We start from the raw sequence: 21,894 nt of genomic DNA, 5'->3' as shown, positions 1-21,894 counted from the left end.
TACTCTGCTATAGGAAATGACCAACATGATGAAATGATAAATATTCATGATGAATAGAGAAAACCATGTAAAGACTTACAAAAAATGTTAAGCTATGTTTATAGAATACTGGACAGACTTATATAAACTGATCCAAAGTAAAAAGAACAGAAAGAGAACTATAAAGAAAAACAACTTTGAAAATCTTTAACAACTCCTGTCAGCAATAGTTTACCATAACTAGAAAACCAACACCTACCTCCTCACAGATGTATGGACTGATGGTGCAGAAAGAGAATACATTTTTGGACAAGGCCATTCTAGTATTATTTTGCTTTACTAGTTTTACAAGTGTTTTTTCCCCTTTTATAATAGGGAGAAGACAGCAATGGGGAGCCAAAAACAGTAATGCAAAAGAGGGCCATTGAAATTTTTTTTTTTAATTAAAAGAGAACTTAAGTTTGAGAGAAGGCACAGACAAGCAGGACAGCTTTGGAAATAATATTTAATATGCACTTTTTAAAAAGCAAGCTGTATGGAATAGATTCAAGGTTTCATATATAATCCTTTTTACATTATTTGAAAACTTTTTCTTGGTGTATTTTAAGTTGAGAATTAAAAAATTAAACTTTTTAAAACAGGAACAAATGATATGACCCCACGTCAGGAACTTACTAAGAATGTATTATCCTGAGAAAGCATAGCTCTTACCTTTCCAAGAAGTTTAACAAATAAAGGCCATAATTTCAACACATATATCTCATTTTTACTTAGGAATAGTTTTTGTAGTTCTGGAATCAGTTTCTGGGGAAAAAAAAATGTTTTTATGGTAAAAAATGGGTGGTGAAAGATTTTTTAAAACAGCTAGACCTTAGAAAATAAAGCAATTTATTCACCCATCACTAACAACCAACTAAGAAAATTGCAGTTTAATAAATTTGTAAAGTATTTGTGCTTTCAATTATTTTCTAAACAATTCTCTAAATGAATTATGATTTCTCTAAATGAATTATGTTATCAAAGCCTGACACAAGTCTACACACACATTGTAAGCGGCTTAGCCTTGGGTGCCCCGAATGGGCTGCCCTTCCCCCAGAGCAACTGCTCTCCCCAAAACCACCCCATGTAAGCCTCATGCAACACGCCTAGCCCACACCCCGCTCAGCAGGGATGTGCACACAGGGCCTCAGGAACACCCCAGCTTCCTCCACCCAGCCCCTGGCTTTGGGCGCACCCAGTACAGGGAGTTGTGTCCCTGCTGGCCTTGGACACCTGCCCTGGGGGCACCAGCAAATTAGCTTAGTGCAAGTGGGCACGGCCCAGCCCAAGGTTTGAGGGGAGAGAAGGAATACATAGCCTGGGGGGGGGGGTAGAGAAGCACAGGGGAGCAGAGAAGGGAGGAGCAGCAGTTGTGGGGGAGCTGAGAAGGAAAGAGGCTGTTGATGAGAAAAGAAGGAGTTTCTAGTGAGTTAATGGGGACGGCTGACAGTGACAGCAGTTGCAGAGGACTGAAGGAAAGATGTAGAGTGAGGCATGGCTGCAGCAGCAGAGTGGCCAAGCACACCCAAAGGTGAGGGACTTGGGAAGAGATTTCACGGTGGCAGGGAGAAAGTTAAAATGCAGTCAGGTCATATTTTTTACCTTTTGTTATCCTTATCTCTAAGTTTATTCACCTCAAACACTGTATTTGCTTAAATTAAAAAGAGGGTTCCTAATCTTTTGCTTATCAGTCTGGGAGGCAGTGGGGGAGGGGGAGACTCCCAATTGGCTCTTCCCCTATTAAGTTATAATTTTACAGATTAGATAGAAAGCAGTTAAAATATTTTTACAACATTTAACATAAATCAAATAAATTACTCAATATTTCACAATAGACTTGATATTCTCAATTCCTTAACTTAAATATATCACAAGGTCTGGGCCAAGTGTAGGGAAATTTAAGCAAGTCTAAAAAAAACTTTTAAAAAATATGTTTTAGGGGCAGCTAGATGGCGCAGTGGATAGAGCACCGGCCCTGGAGTCAGGAGTACCTGAGTTCAAATCCGGCCTCAGACACTTAATACTTACTAGCTGTGTGACCCTGGGCAAGTCACTTAACCCCAATTGCCTCACTAAAAAAAATAAATAAATAAATATATTATATATATATATGTTTTATAGTTAACATTAATATGGGCTGAAACCTATAAAAACATATATAGGTAATGCTGACTTGAAAAACAGATAATATAGCCATTCTTCATGGGAACTGCAGGAGTAGGGTTGAGGGGAATAGTGAGGCTCCTAGTCTTACTGTCTCTTTATGGCATTCAGATTATTGCCTACCTCGTACCTATCACTTATACCCACTATCCTTGTGTAAAATTCTGAGCATGTAATCGCACATGAGAAGTCACATGTAAATGTACCAGTTCATGTAATTTTCAAATTATCTCTCCTGGACCTGTTTTCCAGGTCAGCAGTTTTTCCCAGAAGATATTTCACATTGCTCTCTATTTTTTATTCATTTAGATTTGCTTTATTGTGTCTTGGTTTCTCATAAAGTCAGTAGCTTCCATTTGTTCAATCCTAATTCTTAGGCAATTATTTTCTTCAGACAGCTTTTATACCTCCTTTTCCATTTGGCCAATTTGGCTTTTCAGGCTGTTGACTTTTTTCTCATGTCTTTCCTGCATCACCCTCATTTCTCTTTCCATTTTTTCCTCTACCTCTCTAACTTTATCTTCAAAGTCCTCTATGGCCTGAGACCAATTAATATTTTTCTTGGAAGTTTTAGATATAGGGACCCTGACGTTGACATCTTCCTCTGAGGGTGCACCTTGATCTTCCTTGTCACTAAAGAAACTTTCCATGGTCCTCACCTTTCTGTCTGCTCATCTTGCTTTTCTTTGACTTGACTTTTAGCTCCTTAAAGTGGGGCACTGTTTCCAGGCTGCAGTATCCCAAGTCTCAGAAGGTCCCAGGTGGTATGATTTCAGGATGAGCAGGTTCTTCACTTGCCTGGCCTGTTCCCTGGTCCTTAGATGACCCCAGACCAACTTGCTAATCAACCAGCTTTGTGTGTTGTGGTTGTCAGCTCTAACAAGCCTGTGTCCCTCCCCACCTGGGCCACTGCTACTCAAGTCTACCTCCTGGTTCCCAGCAGGAGTGAAAAACCCAAGTTCTGCCTCAGCATCCGCATAGACCCCTGTAGTCTCCCCCCTGCCAAGGGCTCAGACCTCTCACCAGACTGTGAGCTTAGTTCCAGACGACACTGGTGCTTCAGCTGATTCAGAGGCTCTGGGGGTCTCTTTCTGTGGCCAGGCCTTCCTGGGCCTGGATCTGTGTCAGGGAGACTGTTGGGTTGGGCTCTGCTCCTGTCTCAGCACATTCTGCTGTGGATTTTGCTACTCCAGGAATTGTTCTATGGCATTATTTGGATGTTTTTTGGAACAATTGTGTCATGAGTTCGAGAGCTCACTCTAGTTTCTTTTCAATTTGAGTTTGATATGATGGGTCCATATCATAGTAAGGTGACTCTAGGTTATTAGGTTATTCTAATGGAAGAATTCTGGCAGGTTCTACATAAAGTTAGAAAGGCTTTGATATACTGATTCCTGAATCTGCCGTCCAAGGTGAGTATAGGTTAGCCGCTAGGTAATGAATTTTTTTTCCCTGTCAATTTATGTTCCCAATTGTTATCTTGTTAACAAGGAATCATGGTAAATCGGAAAAGTAATTTGATTCAGTCAGAAAACTAGGAATGTAATCTTCACAGAGCACTTTCATTGCTCAAAAACACTTAGCCTATGCTGTTTTGTGCAGTATCCTGTTCCCTTTACTGTAAACATCATGAGGGCATAGATTCTAACCTAAAAACCTTACCTCCAACACCTAACAAATGTACTAATATGCTTTTAAAAGACTCCTTGGACTTGGGAGTAAGAAGACCTGAATTCAAAATCCTTCTAGAGATACTCTTTCTGCCTTAATTTCCTCATCTGTAAAATGGGGATAATAATAACACCATCTTTCAAGGTTAAAGTGAGGACCAAAATGACATAACATGTATAAAATACTTTGCAAACCTCAAAGCACTCTACTGTGGCTATTACTCCTTAGTATAATTATGTTAGAATAAATCACGTTATAAGCTCCTTTCCAATCAAGACTCTTGTATGTATAATCCACTATAAAATACTTAAAAGTAATTAACAGAAAACAATGAAAAAATGTGGAAAACATCACTTTACACAAAAGAAAGTACCATAGGTGAAATTACCAAATCTATTTTCAGTAAAATGAGCTATCAAAAAGGCTTGAGGGGGCAGCTAGGTGGCGCAGTAGATAAAGCACCAGCCCTGGATTCAGGAAGACCTGAGCTCAAATCTGACCTCAGACACTTTACACTTACTAGCTGTGTGATCCTGGGCAAGTCACTTAACCCCATGGCCCCGCAAAAAAAAAAAAAAAAGGGCTTGAAAAACAAAAACAAGCTATAATCTGGAGCTCAAAACATCAATTTGCAACTAGAAAAAACAATTCAATATCTCAAATTATATACAGCAATAGCAGACTTTGAAATCTTTATAAAATTTTTAGTTTTAATATGAAATATGGCCCACTAACATTGGACTATGTTTAAAATTGGGTATTATCATAATAAGAAGATACAATGTGTAAAGACAATTTTTTGCCCTTACCACTTTTTTTTTGTCCTTAGTTCCCCAAGAAATTTCTTAAGATTCTATTTTATAAAACTTAAAATTACCACTTACACTTGTCATAAGCTGCTCGGTAATAGCTGCTACTTCTTGCTGCTTCTTGAGCAACAATGGCATTCCCATCTCTAGTACAGCTGCTGCCCGCAACTGTACCTTTTGTGCTGAATGCACCACTAAAGGTATGATCAACTTTGCCCACCTCACTGCTTCTTCTTCCATCTGTATAGGGGCTTGCTCTATTAGTCTGTTAAGAACAGAAATAAATTTTTAGGAAAAGTTTGTGCAATTGTAAATATTTAAGTCTTAACTGATAACTTATTTGCAATTGATTAGTAAATTTTTCTCAAGAAAGTTACCTTGCCAATATTAATATTACATAATAGGTTAGTGACTAAAGATGCATGTGTTTCCAAAGATCTGTAACCTTCGAAATCTACATCCAGAATTCAACTTCATTCAAACAAACATTTATTAAATACCTACTTTATGCAAGGCACTATGTTAGGTTCTGAGGATGGAAAGAAGAAAAAGTTTTTGTTGTTGTCAAGGACTGTAAAGCTACAAGACACATACAAGAAATACATGCTAAGTTCAGTAGGAAGAAAATACTAACAACTGGTGGGAGGGGGCAGGAATCGAGTAAGACTTTAAAAGGATGTAGCACCTGATCTGAGCTTTGGAAGGTTGAAATGATGAGGGAATGTATTTCAGAAACAGAAAATGGCTAAGAACAACTACTACTAAAGAGTTTGCCTGGAATGTAGAATGCATGAAGGAGATTAATGTGAAATAAGGCTAGAAAAACAGGTTAAAGTAATGCTATCAAGGGCCTTAAAAACTACTTAGCAGTTTATATTTTATATGAAAGCAACAGGGAACCACTTAAGGTCTTTAAGCAAGAAAATGACACTAGCCCTGTGACTTAAGAAAGGGCTTAAGTAGGAAGCTGGAGACACAGCACTAGATTTCAAGGGAACAATTAAGATCTCTCTGTAGACAGATATATCTTTCTCAGTATATTTACATATACATCTTTACATACACATTTAGGAGTCATCTGTGCATAGGTAACTGAATGGGAAGGGGCAGAGAAGAGAACAAGAGAGGAAAAGAGAGAGAGGGAAAGGAAAGGAGAGACCCTATGATGATCCAGTAGGAGACTAAGAAGGGAAAAAGTCAGAGATCAATATCATGGAAACTATGGGAGCACCAAGAAAAAACAGGTAGCCAACAATGTACAAGAAAACAACAAGGTAAAGAAAGGCAAAGAGAGGAGAAAATAAGTTATGAGATTTGGCAGGCAAAAAAGGGCGAGATATCACATAGGTTAGAGAAACAGAGACTCTGGACAAATAAAACTAGGTAATTAGCAAATTTATTCTCACAGTTCACAAAAAATATTCTGGGACCTATTTGCCAACTAGATTCCAGGTGAATAGCTGTCAACCCAGTTGAATAGCTGTATGAGATTAGCCAAACATGTCAGCAAACGTGCTGTAATACCTTTGTCTCACAACTTTGAAATATAAGCAAAAGATGGATTTTTAAGCTACTATTATTTTAAAAACAACACTGTCCTATGTAATATTTTACAGGTGCCACTCTTCCTAAGTCTCCTTTGCTAGATCCTTGAGATCACGCCCATTGACTATAGGTACCTACAAGGCTCTGTCTTGGGTCCTCTTCTCCCTCTATAATGTGAGTGAGATTTTTCCCACCCCTTAGTTATAAGAGATTTAATTATGGTAATAATCAGTATATCAATTAAAAATTATTATTTACTATATTTAGATATTTTATTTTATTAGTAGATTAAGTCAATATTAGGTAAAACAGATACCAGTAGAGCTAATTCCAATTCCCTATGATTAGCAATTCCATAAGATTAGCAATGCCAGATGATCAAGTTCTGCTAGAAACCATCTCTAGTCATCATCTGTAGCTTCTAGCTATCATCTATTACATCACAGTAGTAAGTGTTTAGCAATTAGAGTTTGTAGATCGTGATATTCCCCACAAACAGCAAGCAAGTGGCTAATAGCAAATTTGGATGATCAACTTATGGACTGCAAATTGAGAGACTGCCTAAATTAGTAAGCCTTGTGGGGGTATAAAACCCTGTTGAACCCCAAGCTCGGGGTCCTTCACATCCTACCCCTGCCGGAGACCAGCTTTATTGTGAGATAGGGCCTCTCTCAATAAACCTATTTTCTATAGCTTGGAGACTTCACTTCTTTTTCTTCATCAGACTTAGAAATTTTCATGACAGTACTACTTGACTTAGTGATCTCATCAGCTTCCATTAATTTAATTATCATTTTTATGCTGATGGACAGCTAGGTGGTGCAATGGATAGAGCACTGGGCTTGAAATCAGGAAGACTTATCTTCCTGAGTTCAAATCTGGTCTCAGATACCTAGTAGTTGTGTGACCCTGGGCAAGTCACTTAACCCTGTTTACCTCAGTCTCCTCATCACCTCACACTTAAACTATTCCAATAACATGCTTATGGGTTTGCCTGCCACAAGTCTCTCCGCACTCCAATCCATCCTTTATTCAGTTGTCAAAGTGATTTTCCTCAAATGCAGGTCCAATCATGTGACTCCTCTACTCAAACTCCAGTGGCTCCCAATCACTTCCAAGCTCAAATACAAAATCCTTTGGCATTCAAATCTCTTCATAAATTATCCCCTCTGTCCCCCTGGACTTCTCACACCTTATACCTCCAGCATACTCTCTGACCCAGTGACACTGGGCTTCTTGCCGTTTCATAATCAAGAAACTCCATCTTGCATCTTGAAGCTATAGGCATTTTCTCTGACTGTTCTCCAAGTCTGGAATATTCTTCCTCCACCTACTGGATCCTGACTTTAAGTCCCAACTAAAATCCCATCTTCTACAGGAAGTCTTTCCCAACCCCTCTTAATTCCTTCCCCCTGTTAATTATTTCCTATACAGCATGCACATAGCTAGTCTGTACATATTTGCTTGTTGTTCTCCCATTAGATTATGAGCTTCTTGAGGACAAGAGCTGTTTTTGTCCTCTTCTTGAATACTCAGGGTGTAAAACAATGTCTAGCACATAGTGGTTGCTTAATAAATACTTACTGATTATCTGGAATCCTAGGTTTGACACAACAGATAATAGAAAAGAATACATAATATGGATAGTCCCCAACTGGCAGTCACGAATCCCTTACCTATATCCCAGGACTACATCCTACCATTCACTCATTTCCATTGATTCGATGATCAATATTAACTGATCTTACACAACACTAAGAAAACAAGTGTTTAGTCATATTATTTTGATCATTTTCTTCAAATGAATCTTTCTACCAGCTACATAAGCATACTGTGTACAAGTGACAGAAAGCAAAGCAGTAGGTTTCCTACCTGTGCTAATGCATCATTATATTTCATTCAAGAACTCTCAGTCCCAATGTTTGTGAAATGCTACTCTAGAGCACATTTCAACTAATAACTGAGATCTGGGCAAGGAAATACCTACCATGTTAATAGTCTACTCCTTCAAATACCTAAGTGTTATTAAAATTATGTTAATAAGCATGACATTCAAATATACATACCGTATGATAACATGTAGTGCTTCATACTCAACCACCATAGAATGCACATCCACCTTATTAAATATTACTTCTAACATGGTAATTATACTGGATGCCTAGAAAGATATATAGAGAAATAATCAAGCCTAATTTCAATATGCATAGTAAATAGTATCAAAGGAAAAAAAAATCCACACCTACCGCTTTGCCAACAATTTCACTGGGAAATGTCTGTTTAGACATTACCCAAAGTACTCGAGTACATGTGTTTTTGTCTGTACTCTTTGTAGCAATATCGGTCAACTGTGAAAGCAGATCTTGCATTTCTTTTTCTGGGGGGAAAAACATTTAAAATTTGGGTTTTGTTGATTATGAAACATACTTTAAAGTCATAAAACTCACTGCACTGAACTACTTCCAATTTTTTTTTAAAAAGAGCAAAGATTTTCATGCTACTTCAGGCCTATTCCACAAACAGCAAGCTCATGTCAAATAAGCAGAAAAACAAGTAAAAACACACAAACACATACACAGTACAGCAATGATAGATTTCGATTTTACAGTTGAAATGCTTTACAATGTGCAATTGTAATAATTTCAAAATACATTTGGCACTGCAAATTAATTTTAAACAAATTCGTAATTTCTAAGGCATGTTAAGAGTTCAAGCATAATTTATGTCATGCCTTAGGTGTATTGTGCTGCCCCATGGACAGAAGAAAATGTAATAATGAGAACTACTACTTGTATCTTCTTAAAACCAAAGATTCAGAGATCTACAAAGGTCCAAAGATAACATAGCACAATACTAACAAAAGCATTTCTCTTATGAAATTCTGAAAATTCAAAGTCACAATTAATTTTATATACCTTTTAATCCCAAAGTAATTTGGGGGTTATATAAACAAAACCCCATAGCTTGTAGAGTAGCACAAGTCAGCTCTGAGTTTTGACTAGAAATGTGAGTCTGAAAAAAACACAACCAAAATGTCAACTTGAAATTTATACTGAAATAAATTAACAAAACATTTTAAGATATTAATTATAAGATGACAAAAACTGCTCACTAAGACAATGAAATCAATTCACAAAACACATCATAATCAATGAGATAAACACTGCTAAAAAGGTTCCTAATTTGCTGTTCATATTAGTGCTATAAGGTTTGAGCTAGCTCCCACTACCTGACTTTGTTACTGTCATTTGCAAATTTAAAAAAGTATTAAGGGGCAGCTAGATGGCACAGTGGATAGAGCACCGGCCCTGGAGTCAGGAGTACCTGAGTTCAAATCCGGCCTCAGACACTTAACACTTACTAGCTGTGTGACCCTGGGCAAGTCACTTAACCCCAATTGCCTCACTAAAAAAAAAAGTATTAAGATCAATTTAGTTAAGAAATTTTAACAGAAAAGGGGATCTCTGCTAGTGACCTCAACTGGAGAAAGAAATTCACTAGAAGCTGCTCTGAAACCCCATCCATTCCAGTGTTTCTGTGAGGAGAGATCTCCAGAGGACCCCAGGACTACATCAGAGGATGTTTCAGAGATTGGACAACTATATGAGATGGGACATCTGAACCATAAGATACGATGGACTGGAAGAAATGAGTTACTGATGATTGCATCATCATCCTCTGTTAAGACATACTTGTCCAAGGGGACTGCCCCCAATGGCTCCTGTCAATGCACCGATCACTCTCTCCCTTTTCCTCTCAGACTAACTGGCCCCTCTGGTTTTGCACTAGTCTTTCTATCAAAGGAAGGAATGTGATAGATGTAGATGACTAACTGGATCCCTATGTTATTCTAATCAATATTAATCAGACTCATATGATTCCATAGGGAGAGTGATTATAAGTTCTGATAGCAAGCTTCTGTGCTGGGAACTACAGATTTTGAGTTCACTTGCTTTATTATAGGCCTCCTTGTTAATGGAGACCAAGCTGAGCATGACAGAGGTGACTCAAATACATGGAAAATCCCCCAGCTAATTTTGTTGCCTCTCTATCCCTTGTCATCCTTATAGGGAGATGATCATGAGCACACAGCCAATGAGTTTCTAGCCTATGGTGTGACTTTTCCAGTCCATGGGTGAGCTCATTGGCTTGGTAAGACCACCTGACAGGCCAAGATAGGTCTGTTAAAGTCTGTTCACTAACCTGTTTGCCAACCAATGGGATTCTGTATTTTGCGGATACCCTCCTAGAGGGTCAAGGGCAAGGTTTATCAACCAATGAGATTCTGTATTTTTGGTCAGCTTCACCTGTATTGTCCAGGTATCAAGAACTATAAAACTAAGGCCCTGGAGGAAGAAGGCATCTCAGATCATGAGGAAGATCTGAGGTCCACTTCATTAGAGGGGGCTCAGAGCTCTGCCTCAGTGGTTTTTCTTGCAGACTAGACAATTCTAAAATCCTCACTGGGGACAGCGAGGTGGCGCAATGGATAGAGCACCGGCCCTGGATTCAGGAGGACCTGAGTTCAAATCCGGCCTCAGACACTTAACACTTACTAGCTGTGTGACCCTGGGCATGTCACTTAACCCCAATTGCCTCACAAAAAAAAATAACAAAACAACAAAAAAATTTTAAATCCTCACAGTATGAAAAGGGGTGGGAAGTGGGAAGAAGAGACAGAAAATAAGAAGAAATCTAAGATAGGGACAGGCAGGTGGTATAAAGAACATTTTTGGAGCTAGGAGGACCTGGCTCATAGTCTCCTCCCACCTAGATATGGGACATTAATGCAGGTTTGAAAACAAAGGAGAAAAAACTAGCAGAACAGAGAGGGATACATCAATTCTTTCCAACACACCCATGCTTAAAAAATGTTGAAGATGCCCTACCTCTAAATCAGGACTTCTTAAACTTTTTCCACTCAAAACCCCTTTTTGCCTGAGAAATTTTTACGTGACCCCAGGTATGTAAAATAGGTATTAATAACCTTTTACTGTTGCCAAATTTTTCACAACCCTCACATTCAGTAACAACCCTATATAGGGTCATGAGCCACAGTTTAAGAAGCTTTGTTCTAAACTGATCAGTCTTTAACATCCAAAACATCCTTCCATAAATCTCACTGTCCTGATATCATTAAATTTCTCATTATTCCCAGACACGAACTTTCTGTTCTTCCTAGGCAAGACTCAGCACTGTCTACCCAAATATCTAACACTCATTTCTCATTTTGTATATATGATTCTCACCTTTCCTGAAATTCTTTTGCTTCTTTCTCTACTTTTGCCAATTCCCAAACAGACTCATTCTCCAAGGTCCAGGTGACATATTCCATCTATGACTGGACCAATTTACAGCTACTCCCATTAGTGTGCCCACCAAGTACATATCCCAAGAAGCTCAATGACAAAAAGTCCCACAGTCACTTTTTGTTGAAACAAAGCAAAAGAAATCAAGTAGAAGAAATCAATTCACCAACTGAGGAATGGCTAACCAATGTGGTACACATATGTAATACATTATTATACTGTAAGAAATAATACAGGGAAGCATAAAGAATTCCAAGAAATAATGCCAGTAAAGTAAGCAGAAATAGAAAAATATACATGCCAAGTTAAATGGAAATAACAAAATTAATCAAAATTGAATGTTGCAAACTTATAATGACCAAACTTGGTCCCCAAGAGAAAAAAAAAGAGGGCATCCATCTTTCACTGCAGAGGTTAGGGAAGAGGGGGGATGGAAATGGGTATTGAACACTTACAGCCTATCAAAAAATTCTGATATATTGATTAGTTTTGCTTAAGTTTTTCTTTTTAAAAATTCTTCAACATGACCACTTTCTATGAGGTATGGGAAATATTATGTGATATGTCTATAGACCTCTCTAAAAACTTCCCCCTCCCCCCTTCTCTGAAGTTCTATAGGATTAGCACCCCGTTGTATAAAGGGTTAATTTAAAATTTCTTCCAGTGTCTAAGTGGGTAAGACAGATATGGTCCCTTTATCTGAGGCTAACTGTCATGACACTTTAGTTTCTTCATCTAAAAAGTGAAGGGAATTAAAGGAATTAGAATAGGCAAGGAGGAAACAAAACTATCACTCTTTGCAGATGATATGATGGTATACTTAAAGAATCCTAGAGAATCAACTCAAAAATTACTTGAAACAATTAACAACTTTAGCAAAGTAACAGGATATAAAATAAATCCACATAAATCATCAGCATTTCTACACATGACCAACAAAGTCCAGCAGCAAGAGATAGAAAGAGAAATTCCATTTAAAGGAACAGTAGATAATATAAAATACTTGGGAGTCTACTTGCCAAGACAAACCCAGGAACTCTATGAACACAACTACCAAACACTCTTCACACAAATCAAATCAGATCTAAATAATTGGAAAGATATCAATTGCTCATGGATAGGCAGAGCTAATATAGTAAAAATGACAATACTGCCTAAATTAATTTACTTATTCAGTGCCATACCAATCAGACTACCTAAAAATTATTTTATAGAGCTAGAAAAAATAATAACAAAATTCATCTGGAAAAACAAAAAATCAAGAATATCCAGGGAAATAATGAAAAAAAATTCACAGGAAGGTGGGTTAGTGATACCAAACCTGGAGCTTTACTATAAAGTGGCAGTCATCAAAACTATCTGGTACTGGCTAAAAAATAGAGTGGTAGATCAATGGAATAGGCTAGGCACAGGAAATGCAGTAGTAAATGACACTAGTAATGTAGTGTTTGATAAACCCAAAGACTCCAGCTTCTGGGATAGGAACTCAGTATTTGACAAAAACTGCTGGGAAAACTGGAAGATAGTATGGCAGAAATTAGGCATAGACCAACATCTTACACCTTATACTAAAATAAGGTCAAAATGGATACATGATTTAGACATAAGAGGTGATACCATAGGTAAATTAGGAGAGAAAGGAATAGTGTACCTATCAGATCTTTGGAAAGGAAAACAGTTTATGACCAAACAAGAGATAGAGTATATTATAAAATGCAAAATGGATGATTTTGATTATATTAAATTAAAAAATTTCTGTACAAACAGAAGCAATGCATCCAAAATTAGAAGGGAGGCAGAAAGCTGGGAAAGAATTTTTGAGGCCAGTACTTCTGATAAAGCCCTCATCTCTAAAATATATAGGGAACTAAATCAAATTTATAAGAATCCAAGTCATTCCCCAATTGAGAAATGGTCAAAGGATATGAACAGGCAGTTTTCTGATGAAGAAACCAAAGCTATCTATTCCCATATGAAAAAATGCTCTAAATCTCTAATGATTAGAGAGATGCAAATTAAAACAACTCTGAGGTACCACCTGACACCTATCAGATTGGCTAAAATGACAAAAAAGGAAGATAATAAATGTTGGAGAGGCTGTGGGAAAATTGGAACACTAATGCATTGTTGGTGGAGCTGTGAACTGATCCAACCATTCTGGAGAGCAATTTGGGATTATGCCCAAAGGGCAATAAAGCTGCGCATACCCTTTGACCCAGCAATTCCACTTTTAGGTCTTTTTCCCAAAGAAATCATGGAAAGGGGAAAGGGACCCACATGTACAAAAATATTTATAGCTGCTCTTTACGTGGTAGCAAGGAATTGGAAGTTGAGGGGGTGCCCATCAATTGGGGAATGGCTGGACAAGTTGTGGTATATGAATACAATGGAATACTATTGTGCTGTAAGAAATGATGAGCAGGAGGAGTTCAGAGAAACCTGGAGGGTCTTATGTGAGCTGATGATGAGTGAGATGAGCAGAACCAGAAGAACATTGTACACAGTATCATCAACATTGAGTGTTGACCTACTGTGATGGACTATATTCTTCTCACCAATGCAATGGTACAGAAGAGTTCCAGGGAACTCATGATAGAAGAGGATCTCCAAATCCAAGAAAAAAAAAAAAAGAACTGTGGAGTATAGATGCTGATTGAACCATACTATTTCTTTTGTTTTGGGTGCTGTTGTGGTTTTTTTCTATTTTGAGGTTTTGCATTACTGCTCTGATTTTTTCTCTTATAACAAGATTAATGCAGAAATAGGATTAATGTTATTATGTGTATATATATATATATATGTGTGTATGTGTATAGATATATATCTATATGTATATGTATATAGATATATAGATATAACCTATATCAGATTACCTGCTGTCTAGGGGAGGGGGGAGGGAGGGGAGGGAGAAAAATCTGAAATTGTAAAGCTTGTATAAACAAAAGTTGAGAACTATCTTTACATGTAACGGAAAAATAAAATACCTTATATGTAAAAAAAAAAAGTGAAGGGGTTTGACTGGATGTCCTCTAAGGTCCCTTCAATTTTAAATCTAATCCTAATTATAAAATTCTTACTTTCTAACTTAATGTGCCCAACGTTATTAATAGTTTTATTTTTTTTTTATTTTTATTTTTTTTAGTGAGGCAGTTGGGGTTAAGTGACTTGCCCAAGGTCACACAGCTAGTAAGTGTTAAGTGTCTCGAACTCCAGTACTCCTGACTCCAGAGCCGGTGCTTTTATCCACTGTGCCACCTAGCTGCCCCTTAATAGTTTTATTACTGTGAAATTAGTTGTGAAAATAAAAGCTCAAAAAATTTGTATAACATTTTAATGAACTTCATGAATTACAAACCTTAAATGCTTTATAAAGGCGAGGAATCTGTTTCTTGAGTTCTACAATGAATTCTTTTCCTTCTTCTCCAGTCAATTCACTTCAAGAATATGGGGAGGAAAAAAATTAATCACTCTTACACTTACTAGAAATGTTGATTCCTTTCTTAAATAAGACTTATATTTTCATTCCTTAAGTCATTCTTGTACTGAAATACACAGTACTCGTATTAGTAGACATTTGCCACCAAGATCTAAGATTGTAAGCCTGTAAAATTAAACTTCAGAATACTTTTGAATCAAATGATAAAGTGATAAAACTTTAAATACTGTACAAAGATGGCACCAGCTTATAATCAGGAATATTAAAATAAAGCTATTGGCTAAAAAAATAAAATAGGGTTTACTAATGTGGTACAACATTTCAAAAAAAATCATCTAACTAGTTTTGCACTAAATTTTCAAAAATATTTTTGCAACATTCAAAAAGAATGGTCCAGTTGCACAAATAATTACAAATGTGTGAATGTGTTCCCCAAACATAAATTAACCCTCTATAACCCTTCAGGCAAGTCTTTTCCGGAAAAACACTAGATCTTTTCAACCTCAATAAATGAGAGACACAAGCACACACACAAAATTCTTAACCACCTCTCACCTGACCTCCCATCTCTAGGATGAGCTCACAAGCTGGATCTTATAGGAACCCTTCCCTTTTCAATCCGCTCTCCCCTCCCGCTCCAAGCCTAACTATGATTTCAAGGAAACATACGGGAGAAAGAAGATCAACTGAGATTTACCTGGCCAGGGTCCGGAAGGCATCCACCTGCTCGCCCACAGAGGCGGTGGCATCCTCCAGGGTTTCTAGCAGTGGGGTCAGAGTACTACGGTCCTGGGAGGCGGTCATGATGGCTACACTTTGGTGGGGGAAGGGGTGGGGGGAGGCTTAGAAGACCGTCACTGTGAGACGACCCCCCACACACACACACAAAGTACCGACACCCCCACCCCCAGCGGCGTCCCTGAAACGCGCGCACGACTGGCCCCCAACCCCCATCAGCAACACCCGCACCCCGCTGCGCACGGACCAAGACACGCGCACATACACACCCACCCACGGACGGACACACACACACGCACACGCACACACGCACACACGCACACGCACACACGAACGTACACATGTGTGCCCGCCCGGTCCTTTCCCGCCCCCTCCTTTACACTTACCCGCCCTCAGGCCGCGTTTCCGACTCCCTATCTTGGAGGGGTTGCGGTGGGGGGGAGGCCAAGCCAAGCGGCTCGGCACCTGGCTGCTCTCCCGCACATGCGCCGGCCCCGCTGCCGCTTCCGCTCCCGCCGCCACCCGCGTCCGGCGCCAACGACGTGAGAATTTCCCGGGCTCTTTTCAACCAGGGGAGGCGCCCGATGCGGGCAAGGGGCCGGAAGAGGGACCAGTGGGAACTTTTCTCCTCCATTATACTAACTTTATGGGAAAAAATGGGCATGCGTGTGTATATAAATATATATGTATCTAAAATATATACGTACATATATACATTTTCAGAAATTATGAAGTGTCAATAAAACAAAGATTTTTGAGAACAACTTTACCTTTCCCCCTTCCCCTCCCTCCCACCATACCTACACAAAAACCAATGTAATTTCTATTCCCATTTGTTGGTAAATTATTGATTCTGGTCATGCTTGGCTTCTTTAAACTGTGCTATAACCCAAACACAGGTTTGAAACCTCATGTTTGATGGTTCAACTCACCTGGAGTTTGAACATTATTGCTAACCTCCTCCCCATCTTACGAATAGGATACCCTTCTTTTTGTTGTTGTTTTTGAAAAAATAATTATTAATAATGAATTTCTAGGAATAACCCAGACTTCTTAGTGCTCTCTCCCCCTCCCTGGAAACGAAGGAGGGATGAGCCTTCAGCTTAACTGTAAGTTACCCTCCTCTAAGAAAACTAGTTGCATTAAAATTATTTTCTTCAAAACAAGCTAAAGATGTCCCTGATTCAGCTTTAAAATGTGTAACTATGAGGAAATGGGGATTTGGTCTCCTCTCAATCCCTACCTGTTTGAGGAAAACCGTCTGCATGGCCTCCACCTGCTCCCGCAAACAGAATCACATGACTCAGGGAAGCCCTGGTCTGGTCGCACTTATATCTGCTCCTGAGCTATGCCCATATAAGGGAATAATTGAACCGCTGTCCCTGTAGCTCCTCTCCCATTGGCTAAGAAATACTGTGTTCCCATTCGCTAGTTTTTGTGAGGAGATTGTAGCCCCTGAGTAACTGAAATAACGGTGAAAAGGGGGAGGGGCCAGTCACAGTTAGGGACTAGGAAATAAAGGCCTGGAGCCTCGACTTTGGTATTCACTCCACAAGGGGTGGCCCATTCTCAGGAGGACAATAAATGAGCCTTGGACACATCACCAACGCTGAGTTCCAGAAGTTATAGGAGTGATATTTCTCACAGCCAGATTTATTGTGAAATTATGATTTTAAAGGAGCTGTCAGCCTCTGATCCCCAGTACTCTTTGGACAGGACATCTCACTGAACTATTCTCAGTGGTCAAGTGGAGGGCTGGAGCTTGGAGGCTGGGTGGTTCCAAAAAAGGATCTCCAGCAGTAGGAGATGTTGCAAAGGCAGATGGATTAGGTGAGCTCACCAAGGGGGTAGCAGGGAAGAATCTCAGGAAGAAAAGGGCTGTGTTGAGTACTTCTGGGATGGTTTTAGCAGCCCAGGGAAATTGAGGCAAAGCCTTGACTGTGGGCTGTTTTGGATTGCAGCCGAAGCCAGACAGTTAAAGTCTGTAGGCTAAATGATTTATAGGGGACCCAGAACTCCAAATTAGAAAAGTCACCAAGGACAGTGCTGAAGGAACTGAGTAAGAGTGGCCTCATGGGAAATCCATAGGGGACAGGCCCCTTCTAGGTAAGGGATCAGGAAAGAAGTTGAACCTTGTTTATACTGACAGTGAAAAAGAAACAGGACAAAATATTTTGGAATGAATGAGTTTTGAATTCAGGTACAGGGGCCTGAAATCAGAATGGAGAACACAATGTGTTCAAAGCCCCCTCCCCCCTCTCTTTTCACTTGGCAGTTCCTGCTATGGGGGGCAGGGTAAGGACTGAGAAAGGAAGTTTCAAGGGGATAGAAATTGTCTGAGAGTTTTGTGTCGCATATGTGAATGTGTGAAATTGTCTTCTGTGTTCAAGTTTCTGTAAAAAAATAATGTAAGTTTGTGCTTGGAAGCTTGTGCTGCGGCTGGAAGTGGGGGGAGGGATAGAAAGAAATTCGCAGCTTTAGCATTGTTTTGAAAACTAATTAGAAAACTGAAGATATTGCATTAGTTGTTTTTTTTTTTTAAAGGGAGGCAATTGGGGTTAAGTGACTTGCCCAGGGTCACACAGCTAGTAAGTGTTAAGTGTTTGAGGCTGGATTTGAACCCAGGTACTCCTGACTCCAGGGCCGGTGCTCTATCCACTGGGCCACCTAGCTGCCCCCTTGCATTAGTTATTCAGTTAAACATACAAAAGAAAGGAAATCATCCAAAAAGGTTAGCGAGTTTGATTTAGCCATCTAGTTAAGAAATTGGGGGGATTCATACAAAATAAAGTAAAACCTGTTATATACTACCATTTGGAGATACATATATACATATATATACAAGCATATATACATATATATGCACTTTGTGGTGGAATGGCTTAGGAACAGGAGGGAAAATGTGGAATGCACTGAGTGGATGGTTCTTGGGTGAATTGTACTAGAATGAAATTGTCAGTTGAGGTTCTATGGGATGTCAGGTAGAGTTGAATCAATTCTGGTCTCATTTTTTGGTGAAACTTATTATTGTGATGCTCCATAATTTATAATCTAAGCTTGTTACCTCAGGTGATTTACGATATGTAGGGGAGAGGTGCCCAGCAGTTTCATTGTGTTGGACATATTGTCAGGATGTGGATGAAATTAATTGATTGTGGCAGTGGCTTTCTGTGAAAAAGAGAGGGACAGAGGGACAGAAATGACAAGATGGGGGGGGGAGAGGAGACCTTTTTCCCCAAACAGGTCCAGAGGAATGTAATTTGAATGGTGACCATTATATTTTTATTGAGAGGAGACCAATCCCCATTTCTTTACATCATCCACTAATCATATTTAGTTGTTGGGGGTTTTGTTTTGTTTTTGCGGGGCAATGGGGTTTAAGTGACTTGCCCAGGGTCGCACAGCTACTAAGTGTCAAGTGTCTAAGGCTGGATTTGAACTCAGGTACTCCTGAATCCAGGGCCAGTGCTTTATCCACTGCGCCACCTAGCTGCCCTTTAGTTGTTGTTTTAAAAATGATACTATCCCCCCCCCTACACAATGGGGTAATTAAAAGAAAAAATAAATTTGTTAAAATATCAGAATTCCCCCAAGTATTTTTTTTAATTTTCTAGGACACTCCCCTGCCCTCACCACCACACTCTCCCAGCCCTGAGGACAGAGACATCAATGTCTCAGGGTTTAGAGCCCCGGCCCTATGCTCAGAAAGGGCTGCAATTACACTCACCTTCAGACACAGGCTAGGTTTGAGGCCCTGGGCCATTCCCTGGACCTGTATGACCCTCCCTGTCCTCTCCTGTAATATAAGGAGTGATAGTGGCAGCCAGCTGACTGCTTTATGAGGAGGATAACAGGAGCTTTTCCATCCTCTTCTGTGATGTTAGAGGTCACTCTGACTTCCCTGGCATCAGGGCTCTTCTCCCTCTGATAGCCTTCCATTCAGGTGCCCTCCCAGCATTCTCTTCTCCATGGCAACTCCTAGCCTAGGCATTCTCTGTGTGTTCTCAGGTCTCTACAAGCCCTGACATTCCATGTTCTAAGGCCTCCCCATCCTGTGACATGCCAGGCTTTGGGGTCTGCTGACTACTTGCATTTTATTGAAAATTGCCTTTTCATGTGTCTTACCAATGCAGGTATTTACAAAAGGAAATTGTAGGGGCCAAATTTTAATTGGGGAGTGACAAAATGGAGACTATTTCAATTCCTCTCCAATTAACCCTTTACTGTTTTGAATATAATACTGTGGATAGGGCCCCTGGTCTGCAGTGCCTAGGATTGAGGTTGCTGCTGGGGTTGCGGGGAAGGGTTGCCTGGAGATATATAGGAGGCTCGAACAGAGTTTGTGTATCTTGGGGATTCTGGAGCTGGCTAGGAGTCTGTTGGTGCATCATTGACTGTTGTTGTTTGTTTTTCATTCTCAAAGAGAACCATGACATTGGGAGGTGATGTCATGCCTTGCAGTGAATTGTATTCAAGTGAAGGAGAACTGTGCAAAGTCACCAATCTCACTCTCCTCTGGAGCCATCTGGGTCCAGTGACAAGATATACATGGGGAGGACTAAAGATGGCACCAGATGCAGGGGCAGCCCTCGGCCTTTTTAATCTAAGGACTTTCACAGGCAGTAGGTTGGCTCAGGCAACAGGCACAAGTGGCAGAGGAGGTGGTGCAGAATGGGGCTCCTGGGGAGGTTGAGGTTGGAGATGAGGCTATTGGGCCATCTGCAGTTGTGCTTGGTTTTACTAAGGATGCTGCTGGGGCTGCTGGGCTCAGCCAAGGCTCTGGGGAAGGGAGGGAAGTTGGTGCCCCAGGAGGTGCCTCAGGGTTGGCCAAAGCCCTCTTCTGGGGCTGTGCTCTTCTCAGTCTCACTTGGATAATGTACCTTGTACTTAAATTTTTACTGCCCCATCACCTGGACACATGGGCCCTTGGGCATCTTGGGCCTGTGGAAGGTCAGCACAAGTTCCCTTCCAGGGACAGGGGCAGGTGAGTGACCAGCTTACATGGGTGCTCAGCAAAAGCTGTTGGTCAGAGAGCAGACCCTGGGGCACGTCCTTCACGGGGAGCTGCTGCCTCCCTGGCTCTCCCCAGCAGCATGGCTGAATTTGCAGGGGCTCCTGAGAGAGACTCCCCTCTTATGCAATAGTGAAACATAGTACCCCATCTCACAGTCCAGGACCTGCAACCAGCCTGGGCAAAAATGCAGGGAAGATTTGACCCCAGATTATAAAATGAACTTGGACAGACTTTCAGAGAAAGTGGAGGACAGAAGGGCCTGCATTGGTCTATGGGGTCAGGAAGAGTCAGACTCAGACTCAGACTCAGCTGAACACCTCAATACCAACATGGATAGCCCTAATATGGTATAGTGGAAAAGCCTGGATCTGGATTCTGTCCTCCCAGCCCCTTTCTTCTGCTACCTAGGCCTCAGTTTTCCTATCCCTAAAGTGGGGTAGGTTTATAATGTTTAAACTCCAGGTCAGGTAAACCATCAAACTTGAGGGTTTAAACCTATGATTGGGTTGTAGGACAGCTAGAATAGGTCAGGCATCATGAAACTCAACAAGTCTTCAAGAAGTGTGAGTAGAAATTTCACTGGCTTTTGTGTGGGTGTTGGGAGTTAGGGAAGGGGCAGGGGCGGAGTTGTTTCCTAAAATCTTAGCTTTCTTGACACTTTAAAGCCCCAAAGCTTCATAATTTCTGAAAAGCTATTTCATATACATATGTACAGAGACAAACACACACACACATACACACACACACACACACACACACACACACTTTTTTCCCTATAAAGGTAGTGTACTGGAGTAAAAATGATATTTCTACCTTATCAAAATTAGGCAAGATTAAAAAGTTTCTAGTTATATATTTAAGGTAGAGCTCAATATTTCATAAGGCTTTATGTTTGGCTGCTGCATTGTAACCTAGGATTGCACCTTAGGACATGTGCTGTCTTTAGTATTTTTTTGTTTGTTTGTTTGTTTGGGTTTTTTTGGTGAGGCAGTGGGGGTTAAGTGACTTGCCCAGGGTCACACAGTTAGTAAGTGTCAAGTGTCTGAGGCCGGATTTGAACTCAGGTCCTCCTGAATCCAGGGCCAGTGCTCTATCCACTGCACCACCTAGCTGCCCCTGGTATTAACTCATTTTTGACAAATGTTCTGTGTTTATTGTATCATTTGCTTCTGCACATTTATTCAAAAGGCA

At 40.1% G+C, this 21,894-nt stretch overlaps 1 protein-coding gene across 1 annotated transcript in view; it reads right to left on the bottom strand.

Annotated features, from left to right (window-relative positions):
- LOC122734197 (telomere-associated protein RIF1-like) overlaps nt 1–21,894 on the bottom strand; it is a 147,161-nt gene that overhangs the window by 50,259 nt on the left and 75,008 nt on the right. The window contains exons 2-9 of the mRNA XM_043974940.1: nt 16,076–16,331; nt 15,649–15,765; nt 14,871–14,949; nt 9,122–9,218; nt 8,453–8,583; nt 8,273–8,367; nt 4,737–4,926; nt 691–783 (exon numbers count right to left, since the gene is read on the bottom strand). Coding sequence (XP_043830875.1) covers nt 691–783; nt 4,737–4,926; nt 8,273–8,367; nt 8,453–8,583; nt 9,122–9,218; nt 14,871–14,949; nt 15,649–15,765; nt 16,076–16,323 — 1,050 coding nt within the window. The 5' untranslated portion in view covers nt 16,324–16,331. The remainder of the gene's footprint in view (nt 1–690; nt 784–4,736; nt 4,927–8,272; nt 8,368–8,452; nt 8,584–9,121; nt 9,219–14,870; nt 14,950–15,648; nt 15,766–16,075; nt 16,332–21,894) is intronic.

The sequence above is a fragment of the Dromiciops gliroides genome, chromosome X, assembly GCF_019393635.1.
Source record: "Dromiciops gliroides isolate mDroGli1 chromosome X, mDroGli1.pri, whole genome shotgun sequence".
Taxonomy (NCBI): Eukaryota; Metazoa; Chordata; class Mammalia; order Microbiotheria; family Microbiotheriidae; genus Dromiciops; species Dromiciops gliroides.
The sequence above is the reverse complement of the archived record's forward strand: the minus strand, read 5'-3'. Positions and strand labels throughout refer to the sequence as shown.